A 13,641-nucleotide genomic window follows, 5' to 3' on the forward strand; every position below is an offset into this window, starting at 1 on the left:
GGATGAGTGGCTACCTCGAAGTGTGCAGCTTGAGCGCTGTCTTACCCACTTCTCTCACGTCATTCCCTTCACAGGCCTCCGCAAAGCATTTGACGCATTCGACACTGACAAGAAGGGCGCCATCAACGTCGACACCATCTCCACAATCTTGAGGATGATGGGCGTCAGAGTGTCTGAAAAGAACCTGCAGGAGATCATCGCTGAGGTCGACGAGGACGGTGAGGTTCTGAGCAGAGACTCATGTTTTAAGAGCCGTAATAACTAATTCCCTAAAATGTTTTTACAAGTTTTTCCCTAGTGAAGTACGCGTATATGTATATATTAAATTTTAGCATTTCATGTCTTTTTAGTTATTATTATTTATAGAGGATTATAAGTCTGTATAAGCTTCTTTGTATATCTGTCCATTTTGTTCCATTATTTACAACAGATTTCTATAACATTAAATTATCAGCATATTATTCCCCGTCGATTATGATTATTTATATCCCCAAAGTTTGTAGAATTTTGTCTGAGCATCTGAAGCATGTTTTCACCATTGTTAGCTTGCTAATTCCCACGCTTTCACATATAGGCTCCGGAGAGTTGGAGTTCGAAGAGTTCTGTGCTTTGGCTGCTAAGTTCCTTATTGAAGAGGACGAGGAGTCACTGAAAGCAGAATTAAAAGAGGCGTTCCGTATTTACGACAAACAAGGTGAGAGGGAAGCTGAATAGGCCAAGATTTTGAACTAAAAATATGAATGTTTCAGTTTCTTTATAACAGTCGTTGCATGACAGTCAATAGGAGTCCGTTATATATATATATATATATATATATATATATATATATATATATATATATATATATATATATATATATATATATATATATATATATATATCCTAACGATGGCGGTGAAGGTCGATTCGGGCTACATTTTCTCGTTAACTGAATCATGCTACCGGTATATATGTACGGTATATAGGTAACAAACGGTATTGTTTGGCAAACAGCAAAATGTCATCTGAACAAGTGTGAACTAGAAAGCACTCATTTGTCCGTACACATCCATGTAGATTCGAAAGCTGATGTACATGGAGATTATTAATTTTTGTAGATGCTTAAAACAACATAATCATAAATTATTAGTAGTGATGCAATGATAAATACTACCTGTTTTTCACAGTGGAGCAAGACGAACTTATAGTTACTTCCTCCCTCCGTCGGCAGGCAATGGGTACATCACGACGGGCACCCTGAGGGAAATCCTACGGGAACTGGACAACAAACTGACCGAGCAGGATCTTGACGGCATCATTGAGGAAGTTGACGAGGACGGCTCCGGAACCCTTGACTTCGATGGTAAGAGGATAGAAGTGGAGGAAAGAAACGGGCTCCTGTTACTGAGTAGCTTGCCTGGAGGGTGTACTAGCCTGCATGGCGGTGATAGGTAATAGTTTTAGGAGGGAGTGGACCGCTGAAGAGGCGAGGGACAGCCATTTAATGCTAGCAGACGACTCTACAATGCAAGAAACCTATTGCTGCCATGTGCAAGTTTTTTTTTTTTTTTTTTTTTCGAGCATAGGCTCATTTTGTTGGTTCTTAGCTGACATATCTCTAAGTAGTGTTCAGGGGCAATGGGAAGGCTCTACATAGACGATATTTAGTGGATGTGATGCAGAATAAGACGGGCACAAAGGAGATGATAATTTATGTTGTGCTATAGACCACAACATTACGGAAACAGATATCAAAGCCAGTGGTGCCAAAGGGACCCTTCACCAGAAAGGCCACACCGGTGAGGAATGGGGCGCTTAAGAGGGAATTATCGAAATCGAGATTGGTCATCCAACAAGGTAAACACTGCCAATCAAAACCTGGTCAAGCTAGCATAGCAAATAGCTACTTATACACAGGAATACTCGTACACTGCATCCTTGATTAAGTACAATTAAATATCTGAATAAAGTTTGAATGATTCATGTTTACAGCATTTATATTAGTCAAAGAATGTTAATGTAGATAGATGCATTGCTACAGTGAAAACACACACACACACACACACACACACACACACACACACACACACACACACACCAGGCACGTCTGAAGGACTACCACCACTATACCCGGATCTTCTGAAGGGATTTTTAAAAATATTTTTTATATGTTAAGATTTTTATAATGTGCATTTTTATTGTCATATCATAAAGAAAAAAACAGAAAATGCAGTGAAGAACATTTTCGTGTGCAATATTTAGTTTTAACGGAACAGGAGTAACAGATATAATTCCAAGCAATACCAAATCATATATCACTGTGTTTACTCCAACATATGCCAGAATATATTAAATAAAAAAGTCCTTGCAAGTGCTACTTTGCCTACCGTTGTCTTATGTAATTTTAACTTGCTAACGATGGAAAAGTAATTATGTTCTTCACTGTTCTCATCTATCATCGTACTTATACACCACACAAAATACAGTCATATGTGCCCTGTTGCCGACACTTCCTGTCTTAAACATTTTCAAACTAGGTTAATCCCTTCAGTCCGATGACTTTTAAAAAGTTTATTCTTGCTATCTTACGAAATACTTACTCATATTAAGATAGACCTTCTGAACTAGACACGTTAGCTATAGCCTTAGTTATATAGCCCCTTCACTACTATAAATCCTTCCTAAGCTGCAAACTTAATCGTCTAAAAAAAGAACAAAATACGTGACTGGACTGAAGGGATAAAAAATGAATGACACCACCAACACATCAACAAGTTGCACTAATGTCGAGACCACTGTTGACAATAAGACTGTCCAGTTTTGTCCTCTTTTTACGGTTGTCCCGCAGACCGGCCCAGTGAGAGTGGCAAGAGGTTGAGGGGAAGGGTGACGAATGATGGGAATGCCACACTAAGGTTGCTGGCGTACCAAAAGTAGAATTTTCACTCTGTATTACTTGCCATTCTCGTGCTTATTAACTTGTATATAATTCTACAGAGTCTGTTCAGACCATGGGAGACAATCAAATCAAATCACTCACAGTTCAGTGGAGGCGAGTGCTGCCAGACTAGTGTTCTCTTGAGTTATAGTCGGTTGTGCTGAGAACGTCACCATACAGTTTCAGGAGTTAACATACCTTGTTACCGAACGCTGAACCTTGTGTGGTACTAGCGATGGGAGGCACCAAGACAATGTCATGATCTCAGTACTATGGAAAGACGTTGCTACTGGATTCGACAAGCCAAAACATAAGATAGGATAATTATCTATGATTCCAATACTTAGCAACAGGCAAATATTTCATATGCATTTACTAAGTTATTAAGCATCATATTTATATCCAGAGCAGAGCAATATTACCAGTAGACATCCTGAACAAAATTCTGCATGTTATTATGTGTCTATAATGTTTAAATTCTGGTGGGACACTGATAAACCTGACTCCTCCTGACTCCTTCTGTGTGAAGGGGAATAATCAGTTCTGACTCTAGTCTACTGTAATGACTCGATGACACGATTTATGCGGTGCAGGCGGCCAAAGACACACACACACACACACACACACACACACACACACACACACACACACACACACACACACACACACACACACACACACACACACACACCCTGCTTTCAGAATGAGCACTCTAGATTCAGTTGCTAAATATACCCTTCATAAAGAACGAAATAATTGCTAGGAAAAAATGACTTCATATTTTTGCTTGAAAATGATATTGTAAGATATATAAAATGCTGAACTATTGATAATTATGATCTTTAGAGTGACTTCAGATTCCACACATCTAATCATAACATCTGGAGCTACATCGATGCGAATATTTCAAAATCTAATGCAAAAAGCTCTAACTTCACAACTCTGCCTGCTGTTTCACAGTTATATCTCATTGTAATCGAATCCTAATCCATCATGTGACACAGCACAGTGACGGGGGAGCGGCTTGTCTTATCAAATGTTCCTGGGATCACTTCCTGGAAATGTGATCTTTTTTGCTCACAAAACTGTGTGCCATCGGAGTTTATGCACAAACTACTCTTTCAGTCTGCTAGGATTCACACCAACCACTCGCACTGTATTAACTTTCTTGTTCGAGCAAGCAAAGCGAGCAAGAAGGCTAGACTACATGTAGATGGTGGTTAATAACCGGCTTGGAGGGTTACCCTCTGTACAGGAGGCTATAATGCACAACACTAAAACTGAATTACCTTGGAGACAATTAAATTTATGGCGGACCACAGATAATGTCAAAAAGCTTATGAAAAAGTAGCAAGCATTACTTAAGTGGCATTTTTCAAAATTCGCCACAACACCACTGAAAAACACCGAACAAAGCTGAATTTGGCATCAAAACTGTTATCTCGTGGGAAAAAAAAAAAAAAAGCTACAGTGGACCTATACACATCGCTGAGAAACTTTTGGAAAAGTAAAATTGTCTTTCCTCAAAAATCGCCACCATATTGCTGGTACAAACCAAAAGGAGCCAAACTGAGCACTGAAACTAGGTAAGCTCGGAAATTATTAAAGCTACATCGTTAGAAGGCTAAAGTAACAACATCAGTAGGCCTAAACTTGCTCACTCGAACACGCTTTGATGTGTGCACACCTGCAACTTAGGGTCAATAATACTCTCAGCATCTGCAGTTTCATTCTGTACTGAATCGTAAAGGACATTATTAACGTTGTCTGCTACTGTTAATACAAGCTTCATGGAGTACATTGGATTTAATAGACGCTAATGTTAAGGTCATTATTTCAGATAACGCGACCTAAAATATATACGAATGTTGATGCAAGATAGTTATTGTATTCTATACTGTCAGAGAATCGTTGATGAATTTTCTATAATAAGATGCCGGGTTATCAAATTGTAGAGGTGTAATGAAAGGATCTGGGTGTTGGCAAGACATTACGGGGGGGGGGGAGGGTCACTCTCACTGCGGCGGTGGCGGGGCAGGGACTCCTTAAAAGCATGTTCCTTTTCCCTCACTAGTCTAGGTGTACTTTGTCACTAACAGGTGGAACATGACCACATGATCTCGTGTTGTACATTTAAAGCAAAACATACTGCATGTAGGCTAGTTCTGGCTTTATGTCGTGGGACACATCATAACACACCCAAACACATTTCTGGTGTTCTCGCACCAGGAATGCGTTTCAGTGTCGTAAGTCAGATTTAGTACAGCTTAACAAACTCTTTGGCAAACTGTAGATCATAAGTGTACTTCATCAGCAAGTCCTCTTCTTACAGTTTGTAAGTGTTGATGTACGAGTATTGTAAAATCGTCAGAGCTCTTTGTGAACTCAGCTGTCATTTCTCTCTGATCTTCTCTTTCCTTTTCTATTTCAGAGTTCATGACCATGATGGCGGGGTAACCAGTTTCCCGCACCTTCCTTCTCATGCTTACTGCTCCCTCCTTTCCCACTGTCTGTCTCTCTGTATCTTTTTCTTTCCCTTTCCCCATCGCCTCCTCTTCCATGACCTCTTCCTTCTACTGATACAGTCCTTGTTTTTAACAATTTATTTCTCTTATATTCCTTCTTGTCTTCCACTCACCCAATGTTCACTGTCTAACACTCCTGCTCAAGCCACATTCCCTCTCTTATTCCAACCACAAGCAAGGAAATAAGAGGAAAACTAGTAACCTTTTCATCGCCCAATTACTCCATGCCTGGTCCTGCAACTCTGGCTAAGCGGAATATGGGTATCTGAGGAGTAGTGTAAACGTGGAGAATTTGTCTTAAGTCTTAAACTGCATTCTATGCATTTATCGAAAGCAGTATGGCTTAATCTATGTATGCTCTGAATGTGCTTAACGTTTTATCTTTTCAATGTATACGGCTATCATCTTACAGCTATGTACGTACAGGAGCGTACCCAAGATTCTTTGCAGGGGGTCAGTGAGCTGTAAACACGTCATAAAGAAAGAGACAAATGAAATACTTTTAATTATGGATAGGAGGGAATGGAAAAAATCAATGGATACTGTTACTGTTACAAGAGTGTGACATAATTCTCACGCAGCGGGTACACTTCTGTGCATTAAATGTGATCTGTGTTTTGGCAGCGATCATGGCACCTAATTTATTTGTTCTAATTACAAGTCATTAATAATCTCTGCCTTTGCTAGGTTTCTCACCAAGCTGTGTAGAGATTTCACTATTATAACTTGAGAATCTAGTGCAGTATCTATACATGTTAAGATGCCTCACTAATTTCTGTGTTCTCCAAATGTGCTTATTGTGTGTGCGTGCCTATGAATAGATTCTGACTCACACATTACTATTCTACTGTCTTCTCTTCATTTCAGAGTTCATGTCGATGATGGCGGGCTAATAACCTTCACTCATCTAATACTTTCTCTTTTTGCCCATTTACCTGAATTTTGGCCTCACAATCCTTCGCCCTTTTCCCACTACTACCAAGTATCTTTCCTGATTTCTCTCACATATACTACCATGTTTCTCTCCGTCTCACCCGTACAGCCTCCGTCTAACTCTGGTAGTTCACTGACATCACCGCCACACCTCCTAACACCACTCACCACACCACACGCCTCTCAGATCATTCAGGCGCTCTCCTCACTTCTCCTCAAGTCCGCATTCCCGTTCTTGTTTTCAGAGTTCATGGAGATGATGACTGGTTAGTTACTTCTTCCCACTTTAAAACCAAAAAGCACCAGCTTCATCAACTGTAACCAATATTCCACTCTACCCAATCCCTAATCCCCCCTCATCATGGCAGCATTGCAGTGATCTCATCCAGCAAATACCATCAGTGACGTCTACAGAAATAAGTTGACAGAAAAAAAAAAGTCTCAGTGCCCCGTTATGCCTATGACGTCGTAACAGACCACCCATATTAAAAGTTAAAAACTGTGATAATAAATTGTCCAAGAGTCTCGCTTGCAGCTGAAGTTGGTTAATAAACAATTCTAAAAAAAAAAAAAATGTCGATGATCAAAGGACTACAAGCTACATCATCCAAACAACCTAGTCGGAGGCAAGCGTTGCAGGAGGACCGAATCTGTGACTCTTCAAGCACTCACCACCCCAGGCAGCTGAAGACCACGTGACGCAGAGGTGGACAACTGCACAAAGTATCGTCCACCTTGCTGTCCCTTCCGCCAGAGAGAAGCAGCAAACTAAGTCTGAATTTTCTCTGGCCTGATTGGTTTTAGCCCATTGTTGATGCCTGTGGCTTCTGTCTATACTTCACTTCATCTTTCTCAATCTTCTCTTTACTTCTTTTTCCTCAACACACTTAATCACTTATCAGAATATTCCACAAGCCACTTTTTCCCCACTGTGTCCTTCACAATTTCGTACTCATATTACCCAACTTAGTGTTAACTCAGTATGTTAAAGGGTATCCTGCTTTAATCCTTAGGACTCACAAATAAAATGTCACAGTGGAGATTTAGTTTCCTTAACATCTTGTTATAAACTTACTCTGCCATTTTGCGACAGACAGGCTGATAGGCAGAGAGAGAGAGAGAGAGAGAGAGAGAGAGAGAGAGAGAGAGAGAGAGAGAGAGAGAGAGAGAGAGAGAGAGAGAGAGAGAGAGAGAGAGAGAGAGAGAGAGAAATTTGTTCAACTAAAACAAAGAATACAGTTGAATGTTTAACGTACAACTCATGAAATTATGTACTGCACCCATGGATGATGTTAAGGCAAAATTAAACGGTAGGAAGGTGTGCATAAGCTAATGAACAGAAACATGTTCTACTTCGTGGCAATTTTGGCGAGTTACTAGATCTTGAAGGGCATTAGGGTTTTACATGTAACTGAACGAAGATGACGAAAACTACCGTACACGCAAGTGGTAATCAGCAAAAGTAATAAAGGTAAGTTACAGAGGAAAGACTCCGTAATAGAAAAGCTTCTTAACCTACACGATGGCCTACTGTAAGGGGTAAAGTTCTTGGGGCAATCCGAGGATGTCTTTCTAGTACAGTTGTTGTTTCACGGTAGTTGCAGCGTCAAGAACGCACCAAGTTTGCCTCACTGGACAAAAACAACGCAATCCCACCCCCCTTCACCATGGACTGTGATATGGTTCCTTTTACGATATGGAGGTGCCCTGACTTTCCTGGAGGTTCAAGGTGGAGAGAAATGAGTTTCTGATTCCCCAGACATCGAGGATGAATCCGAGGTCGATGCTGGTGATATTGTTGTTGTTGTTGTTGTTGTTGCTGTTGTTGTTGTTGATGATGATGATGATGATGATTAAGAGAAGGAAGATTAGGATGAGAATGACGAGTACGAAGACTTGGATGAAGCTCGTTGGAACACTGGGATATTTATTCCCTCAGCATTTGGCGCCTGTGAGCACTGCGTAAACCAAGAGCAGTGAGTGGCTTGTTCCCTCCAGAGTTGGGTGGCCGAGAGTTTCGGACAAGGCTTATTGTTTTCTTTGTTATGTGGCTAGTGATTGCTGGGTGTAAATGTTTCCACTGTGGAAAAGTAGTAATACTGTCTGAAGGCAGAGAGTTGCAACAAGCACCTGGGAATCTCTTCTTGCTCAAGTAGTACGTCAGGTACGGTTTAGGCTCGGTTATTGATTCCTTCTCTTGTACAGAATTCTTTTTTTAATGCAAGAGAGAAGGGACCAGAGGTTATAAAAGTCTGCAAGATTGTTCTCTCCCAGGAAAAAGAAAACGGTGGGGGAACAGGGTCAGTTTTATTTTTAAGGAAAGGTGTAGACATCAAAGTATTTATCATGTGGAAAGCTAACAGGCTCAAAGCATGTGAGGTGTCATATGATGGACCAGTCGAGCAGAGCAGTACTCCCAAGGTGGACGGAAAGCTGATGACAGGGAGAGCTGGAGCTCCCGTTTCATCAGCCCTCGGGACTAGGTCCCGAACATCCCCCTTTGCTGAACTTTTTCAGTGTCTCAGTAACACAGAGAGTAGACCAGCATGCTCTCCAATACAAGTTTCTCCAACTATCAACACCAAACTACATGCACAGTACACACCACACTTCCTTTTCAAAATTTTCAAAAAATGGCGTCGATTAACAGCCTCAGAGTCCCCAGGGGGGGGGTGACCATACATGCCCCCACCTTCAGTCCCTCTCCCGGTGACGACTCAAGGTGCCTGGAACCACTGTCTGACTCTCTTCTTCTTCATTTCGGGAACATTCGTGGCCTTTCCTCTAACTTTCGCTCTGTTGAGCACCACCTCACCTTCTCTAAACCTCACCTTCTTTTCCTAACTGAGACTCAGCTGTCTGAGGCAACTGACAGCAAACCCTTTTCTGTATCCTCCTACTTTCTCTATACTCATTTCAAAGCCAAAGGTGGCTGTTGTGTATATGTACGCAACAACTTATCTTGCTCTCGTGTTCCTGAACTCGATTCTTCTGAATTCTCTACACTCTGGCTTCGGCTTTCCTGTCATTCTCTGACTAAATATATCTGTGCTGTTTACTTATCTCCTAATTCTACTGACTATCAAAAATTCTTTGACTATCTTACTTCTGCGATGGAACACATTCCATCCATTTCCCCTTTCTCTGAAATTTCCATTCTTGGAGATTTCAATGTTCACCACCACCTTTGGCTCTCCTCTCCTTTCACTGATCCACCTGGTGAACAAGCCTACACCTTTTCTATCCTTAATGACCTAGAGCAGCTTGTACAGCACCCTACCCATATCCCTGACCGCCTTGGAGAGAGCTCCAACATACTTGATCTCTTCCTTACAACTAATCCTTCTGCTTACACTGTTAATCTTTTCTCTCCGTTGGGCTCCTCCGATCACAACCTTATCACCTTAACCTGTCCTATCGCTCCGGTGTGGCCTGTGGACCCTCCAAAAAAACGTCGTCTCTGGCACTTTGGAGCTGCGGATTGGGAGGCTCTCAGGCAGTACTTCTTTGATTTTCCCTGGAATGATTATTGCTTCCATGGCTGGGAGCCATCTGGGTGTGCCTTGCGCATTACGGAGGTTATTCTCTCGGGCATGGAAGCATACATTCCTTTCTCATATCCTTTGACTAATGCACGAAAACCTTGGTTTAATCACTCTTGTTCTAATGCTGTCCGCAAGAAGGAGAGGGCCTATAAAAGGTACCGGAGCCAACCCACCCCTGAATCACATCTTCCATACATTTCTGCCCGGAATTGTGCTAAGTCTGTTCTTCGCTCTGCTAAAAATAATTTCATCCGTACAAAATGCTCTCAACTCTCTAACTCGAACTCTTTCCGCTCCTTCTGGCACCTTGCCAAAACCTTTCTAACAACTTTACCTCATCATCCTTCCCTCCTATTTTCTACTCTCATGGCTCTGTAGTTATTTCTTCTACTGATAAAGCAGATCTCTTCGCTCAGACTTTCTCCTCCAATTCCACCTTAGACGATTCCAGTGCTGTTCCTCCATCACTTCCCCCCTCTGACTTCCTCATGGCTTACATTAAAATTTCTTCAGCTGATGTATTTTTCTGTCATTGCTGGCCTCAGTACTAATAAGGCATAGAGGCATGATGGAGTCCTTACTGTTGTTCTCAAGAACTGTGCTTCTGTGCTTACACCCTGCCTAAGCAAACTCTTTTGCCTTTGTCTGTCAACTTGTACCTTTCCTTCTTGCTGGAAGTTTGCTCTCATTCAGCCAGTCCCAAAGAAGGGTGACCATTCCCAACCCTCTAACTATCGTCCAATTGCTTTAACATCCTGTATCTCAAAAGTTTTTGAGTCTATTCTTAATAGAAAAATTTTAAAGCATCTTTCCTATCACAACCTTCTTTCTGATAGTCAGTATGGGTTCCGTCAGGGACGCTCCACAGGCGATCTTCTCACCTACCTTTCAGACTCCTGGTCATCCTCCTTTCGGGACTTTGGCGAAAGCTTTGCCATTGCTCTTGACATCTCAAAGGCTTTCGATCGAGTCTGGCATAAATATTTAATTTCCAATCTGCCCTCTTACGGTTTCTATCCTTCTTTCTGTGCCTTCATATTTAGCTTCCTTTCTGGTCGTTCTATAGCCGCTGTTGTAGACGGCTATCGTTCTTCTCCTAGATCTATTAACAGTGGTGTTCCTCAGGGCTCTGTCCTATCACCAACTCTCTTCCTTTTATTCATCAATGACTTTCAAAGCTGTACATCTAACCCTATCCACTCATACGCTGATGACTCCACCCTTCACCTTTCCATTCGATTCCCACAACGTCCATCTCAGCAGTTACTTCAATAAGCAAGCGATGAGTCTATGGCACACCTAATGTCTGACTTGGCTCGTATCTCTGACTGGGGTAAAAATAATCTGGTTGTTTTTAATGCATCAAAGACTCAGTTTTTGCACCTATCAACCCAACAAAATCTTCCACAGGTATACCCACTTATGTTTGATAATACTCAACTTAATCCTGCATCATCCTTGAACATGCTTGGGGTTTCATTTGTTCTGGACTTGTCTTGGAAAGATCATATTACATCTCTTGTACAATCTGCTTCCAAGCGATTGGGTGTGCTAAGCCGACTCCGTTCCTTCTTTGCCCCTGCACAATTGTTGACTCTATACAGGGGTTTTATCCGCCCCTGTGTGGAGTACAACTCTCATGTGTGGGGAGGCTCCCCACATACAGCTCTTCTCAATAGGGTCAAATGCTTTTCATCTCATTAACTCTCCTCCTCTTACTGACTCCCTTCAACCTCTGTCTCTTCGCCGCAATGTTGCATCTTTATCTCTTTTCCACTGCTACTTCAATGGTCACTGCTCCTCTGAACTGTCTGCATGCATTCCTCCACTTCTACGACGGGTGCGTAGCACCCGTCTAGCAGCAAACTCTCACCCCTTTTCTGTCCAACTCTCTAATGCAAGAGTTAACCGTTATTCCCAGTCCTTCATTTATGCAACAGGTCAACTCTGGAACTGTCTCCCTCTGTCTGTATTTCCTGCTTCCTATGATCTCTAGTCTTTCAAACGCAGTGTGTCCAGGCATCTCGAAATGAATGGATCTTGAATTTGGCTCTCTCTTGTATTTTGTTTTTCTCTTGGAAGGAACAGTTTTGCGGGCTCATTGCCTTTGGTTCCTTCTTCCTCACATTAAAAAAAAAAAAAAAACACGGGACGAAGCAACAGATGAAAAACTGCCTGTCGTAAAGGTGATGTGGCAGGTGACATGATCTGTTCTTATCTCAGCACACAGATGCACCAGGTAGTGATGACGGCTTCGGCATTCGTGAGGTGGACTACCATCCAGTAAATGGTCTTGAGGGTCAGAATGAGTGTCATCTTGTCGAGGTGAATACTGTTCTTGCTGTGCACGTAATGTAGACTTTGCTTACCTGAGTGTCGGCCAAGGACTACCTGTCCTTCAGTGGCCATGTCTTTGCTGCTTTAGTTTAGGAGGCCGTGGAAGAATTTAGGACGCCATTTCCCTTTCCTTGGGGGAAGCAGCCTAGGTATATAGATAGATAGAGATTTCTGTAAAAAACAGTTTTGAACCAGGGTGTCTAGCAGCCGGAGATGTTATCGTTCATTTTGATAATGGTCATGGGTGCGCAGAAGAGGTCGTCAGAGCTGATTTATAACCTCAGAGGCTGATGCTTGATATCATATTCGTAAATTATCTTTCTAGTGTATTTCTCCATCTTACTAGGAATGTCATTGGCCTTGGAATGTCCTAACCACTGTAATGACTGGTGGTCAGCAATTACTTTGAACTGAGTCCCGATGACTTATGACCTACAATACTGGACTGTGTAAACAGTGAGACAATCTTCTTTCATTCTGTATAGTTGTGCTCTGCATTGATAATCTATAACTGACACAAACAATAATGCGCTCCCTTCCTCTGCTTGTTCTGTCTCTAGTGTCCACTTCCATTCCTGAAGATGCGAAAGGGTAGAGTACAAAATGGATATGCCACCAGTGGATGCTGTTGTACAGCCTGCCTGAGGGCAATAAAACCTTTTTTTTTTTCTTTTTTTTCACTGTGGAGTATAGTGCTAAAGGTTCTTTTTTTCTCTTGTAATTGTATTAGTCTTCAGGGATGTTGGCAGAGTACAAAATGGATATGCCACCACTGGATGCTGTTGTACAGCCTGCTTGAGGGTAAAAAAAACTTTCTGACATTTGTGGAGTATAGTGGAAAAGGTTCTTTTTTTTTTGTAATTGTATTAGTTTTGAGGGATGCTGGATGTTTTGAATGGTCTGTCCTTTTTCTGGGCCTGACTGCACTCCTTGGTGGTGATTATGATACAGGCAGGTGTGTGTGTGTGTGTGTGTGTGTGTGTGTGTGTGTGTGTGTGTGTGTGTGTGTGTGTGTGTGTGTGTGTGTGTGTGTGTGTGTGTGTGTGTGTGTGTGTGTGTGTGTGTGTGTGTGTGTTTGTTTGCTTGTGTGTGTGTGTGTGTGTGTGTGTGTGTGTGTGTGTGTGTGTGTGTGTGTGTGTGTGTGTGTGTGTGCTGCGTTCGTCGTTTTGAGGCCAGGCTGCAGGAAGTTCGTGTGGCTACAGGGATTGTTCTACGAGACGCAGCACTGGAAAAGTATTCGGGACTTTACCCCTGATCTTGTGAATTAATATTTTAATGCAGATACTGTGACATTTATTACACCAGTCTTACTGTCTATGTATCTATCCATAATTATATTTATTTTCTGAATGTGTAATATACCCGAGATGCTACTCGACTCTGA

The 13,641-nt window shown here is 41.9% G+C and overlaps 1 protein-coding gene across 2 annotated transcripts in view; it reads left to right on the plus strand.

Annotated features, from left to right (window-relative positions):
- Nucleotides 1-7,415, plus strand: part of LOC145417726 (troponin C, isotype gamma-like) — a 44,309-nt gene extending 36,894 nt beyond the window's left edge. Inside the window, exons 3-6 of one of the 2 annotated variants that reach the window (XM_080286326.1) lie at nucleotides 75-218; nucleotides 575-694; nucleotides 1,211-1,342; nucleotides 6,310-7,415. In XM_080286326.1, coding sequence (XP_080142452.1) covers nucleotides 75-218; nucleotides 575-694; nucleotides 1,211-1,342; nucleotides 6,310-6,335 — 422 coding nt within the window. In that variant the 3' untranslated portion in view covers nucleotides 6,336-7,415. Of the gene's footprint in view, nucleotides 1-74; nucleotides 219-574; nucleotides 695-1,210; nucleotides 1,343-5,348 lie in introns of both variants that reach the window. The other variant, XM_080286324.1, reaches the window with a different exon arrangement.
- The last annotated feature ends 6,226 nt before the right edge of the window (nucleotides 7,416-13,641 follow it).

The sequence above is a fragment of the Coenobita brevimanus genome, chromosome 111 (assembly GCF_032717465.1).
Source record: "Coenobita brevimanus isolate Jiangsu-jjx chromosome 111, ASM3271746v2, whole genome shotgun sequence".
Taxonomy (NCBI): Eukaryota; Metazoa; Arthropoda; class Malacostraca; order Decapoda; family Coenobitidae; genus Coenobita; species Coenobita brevimanus.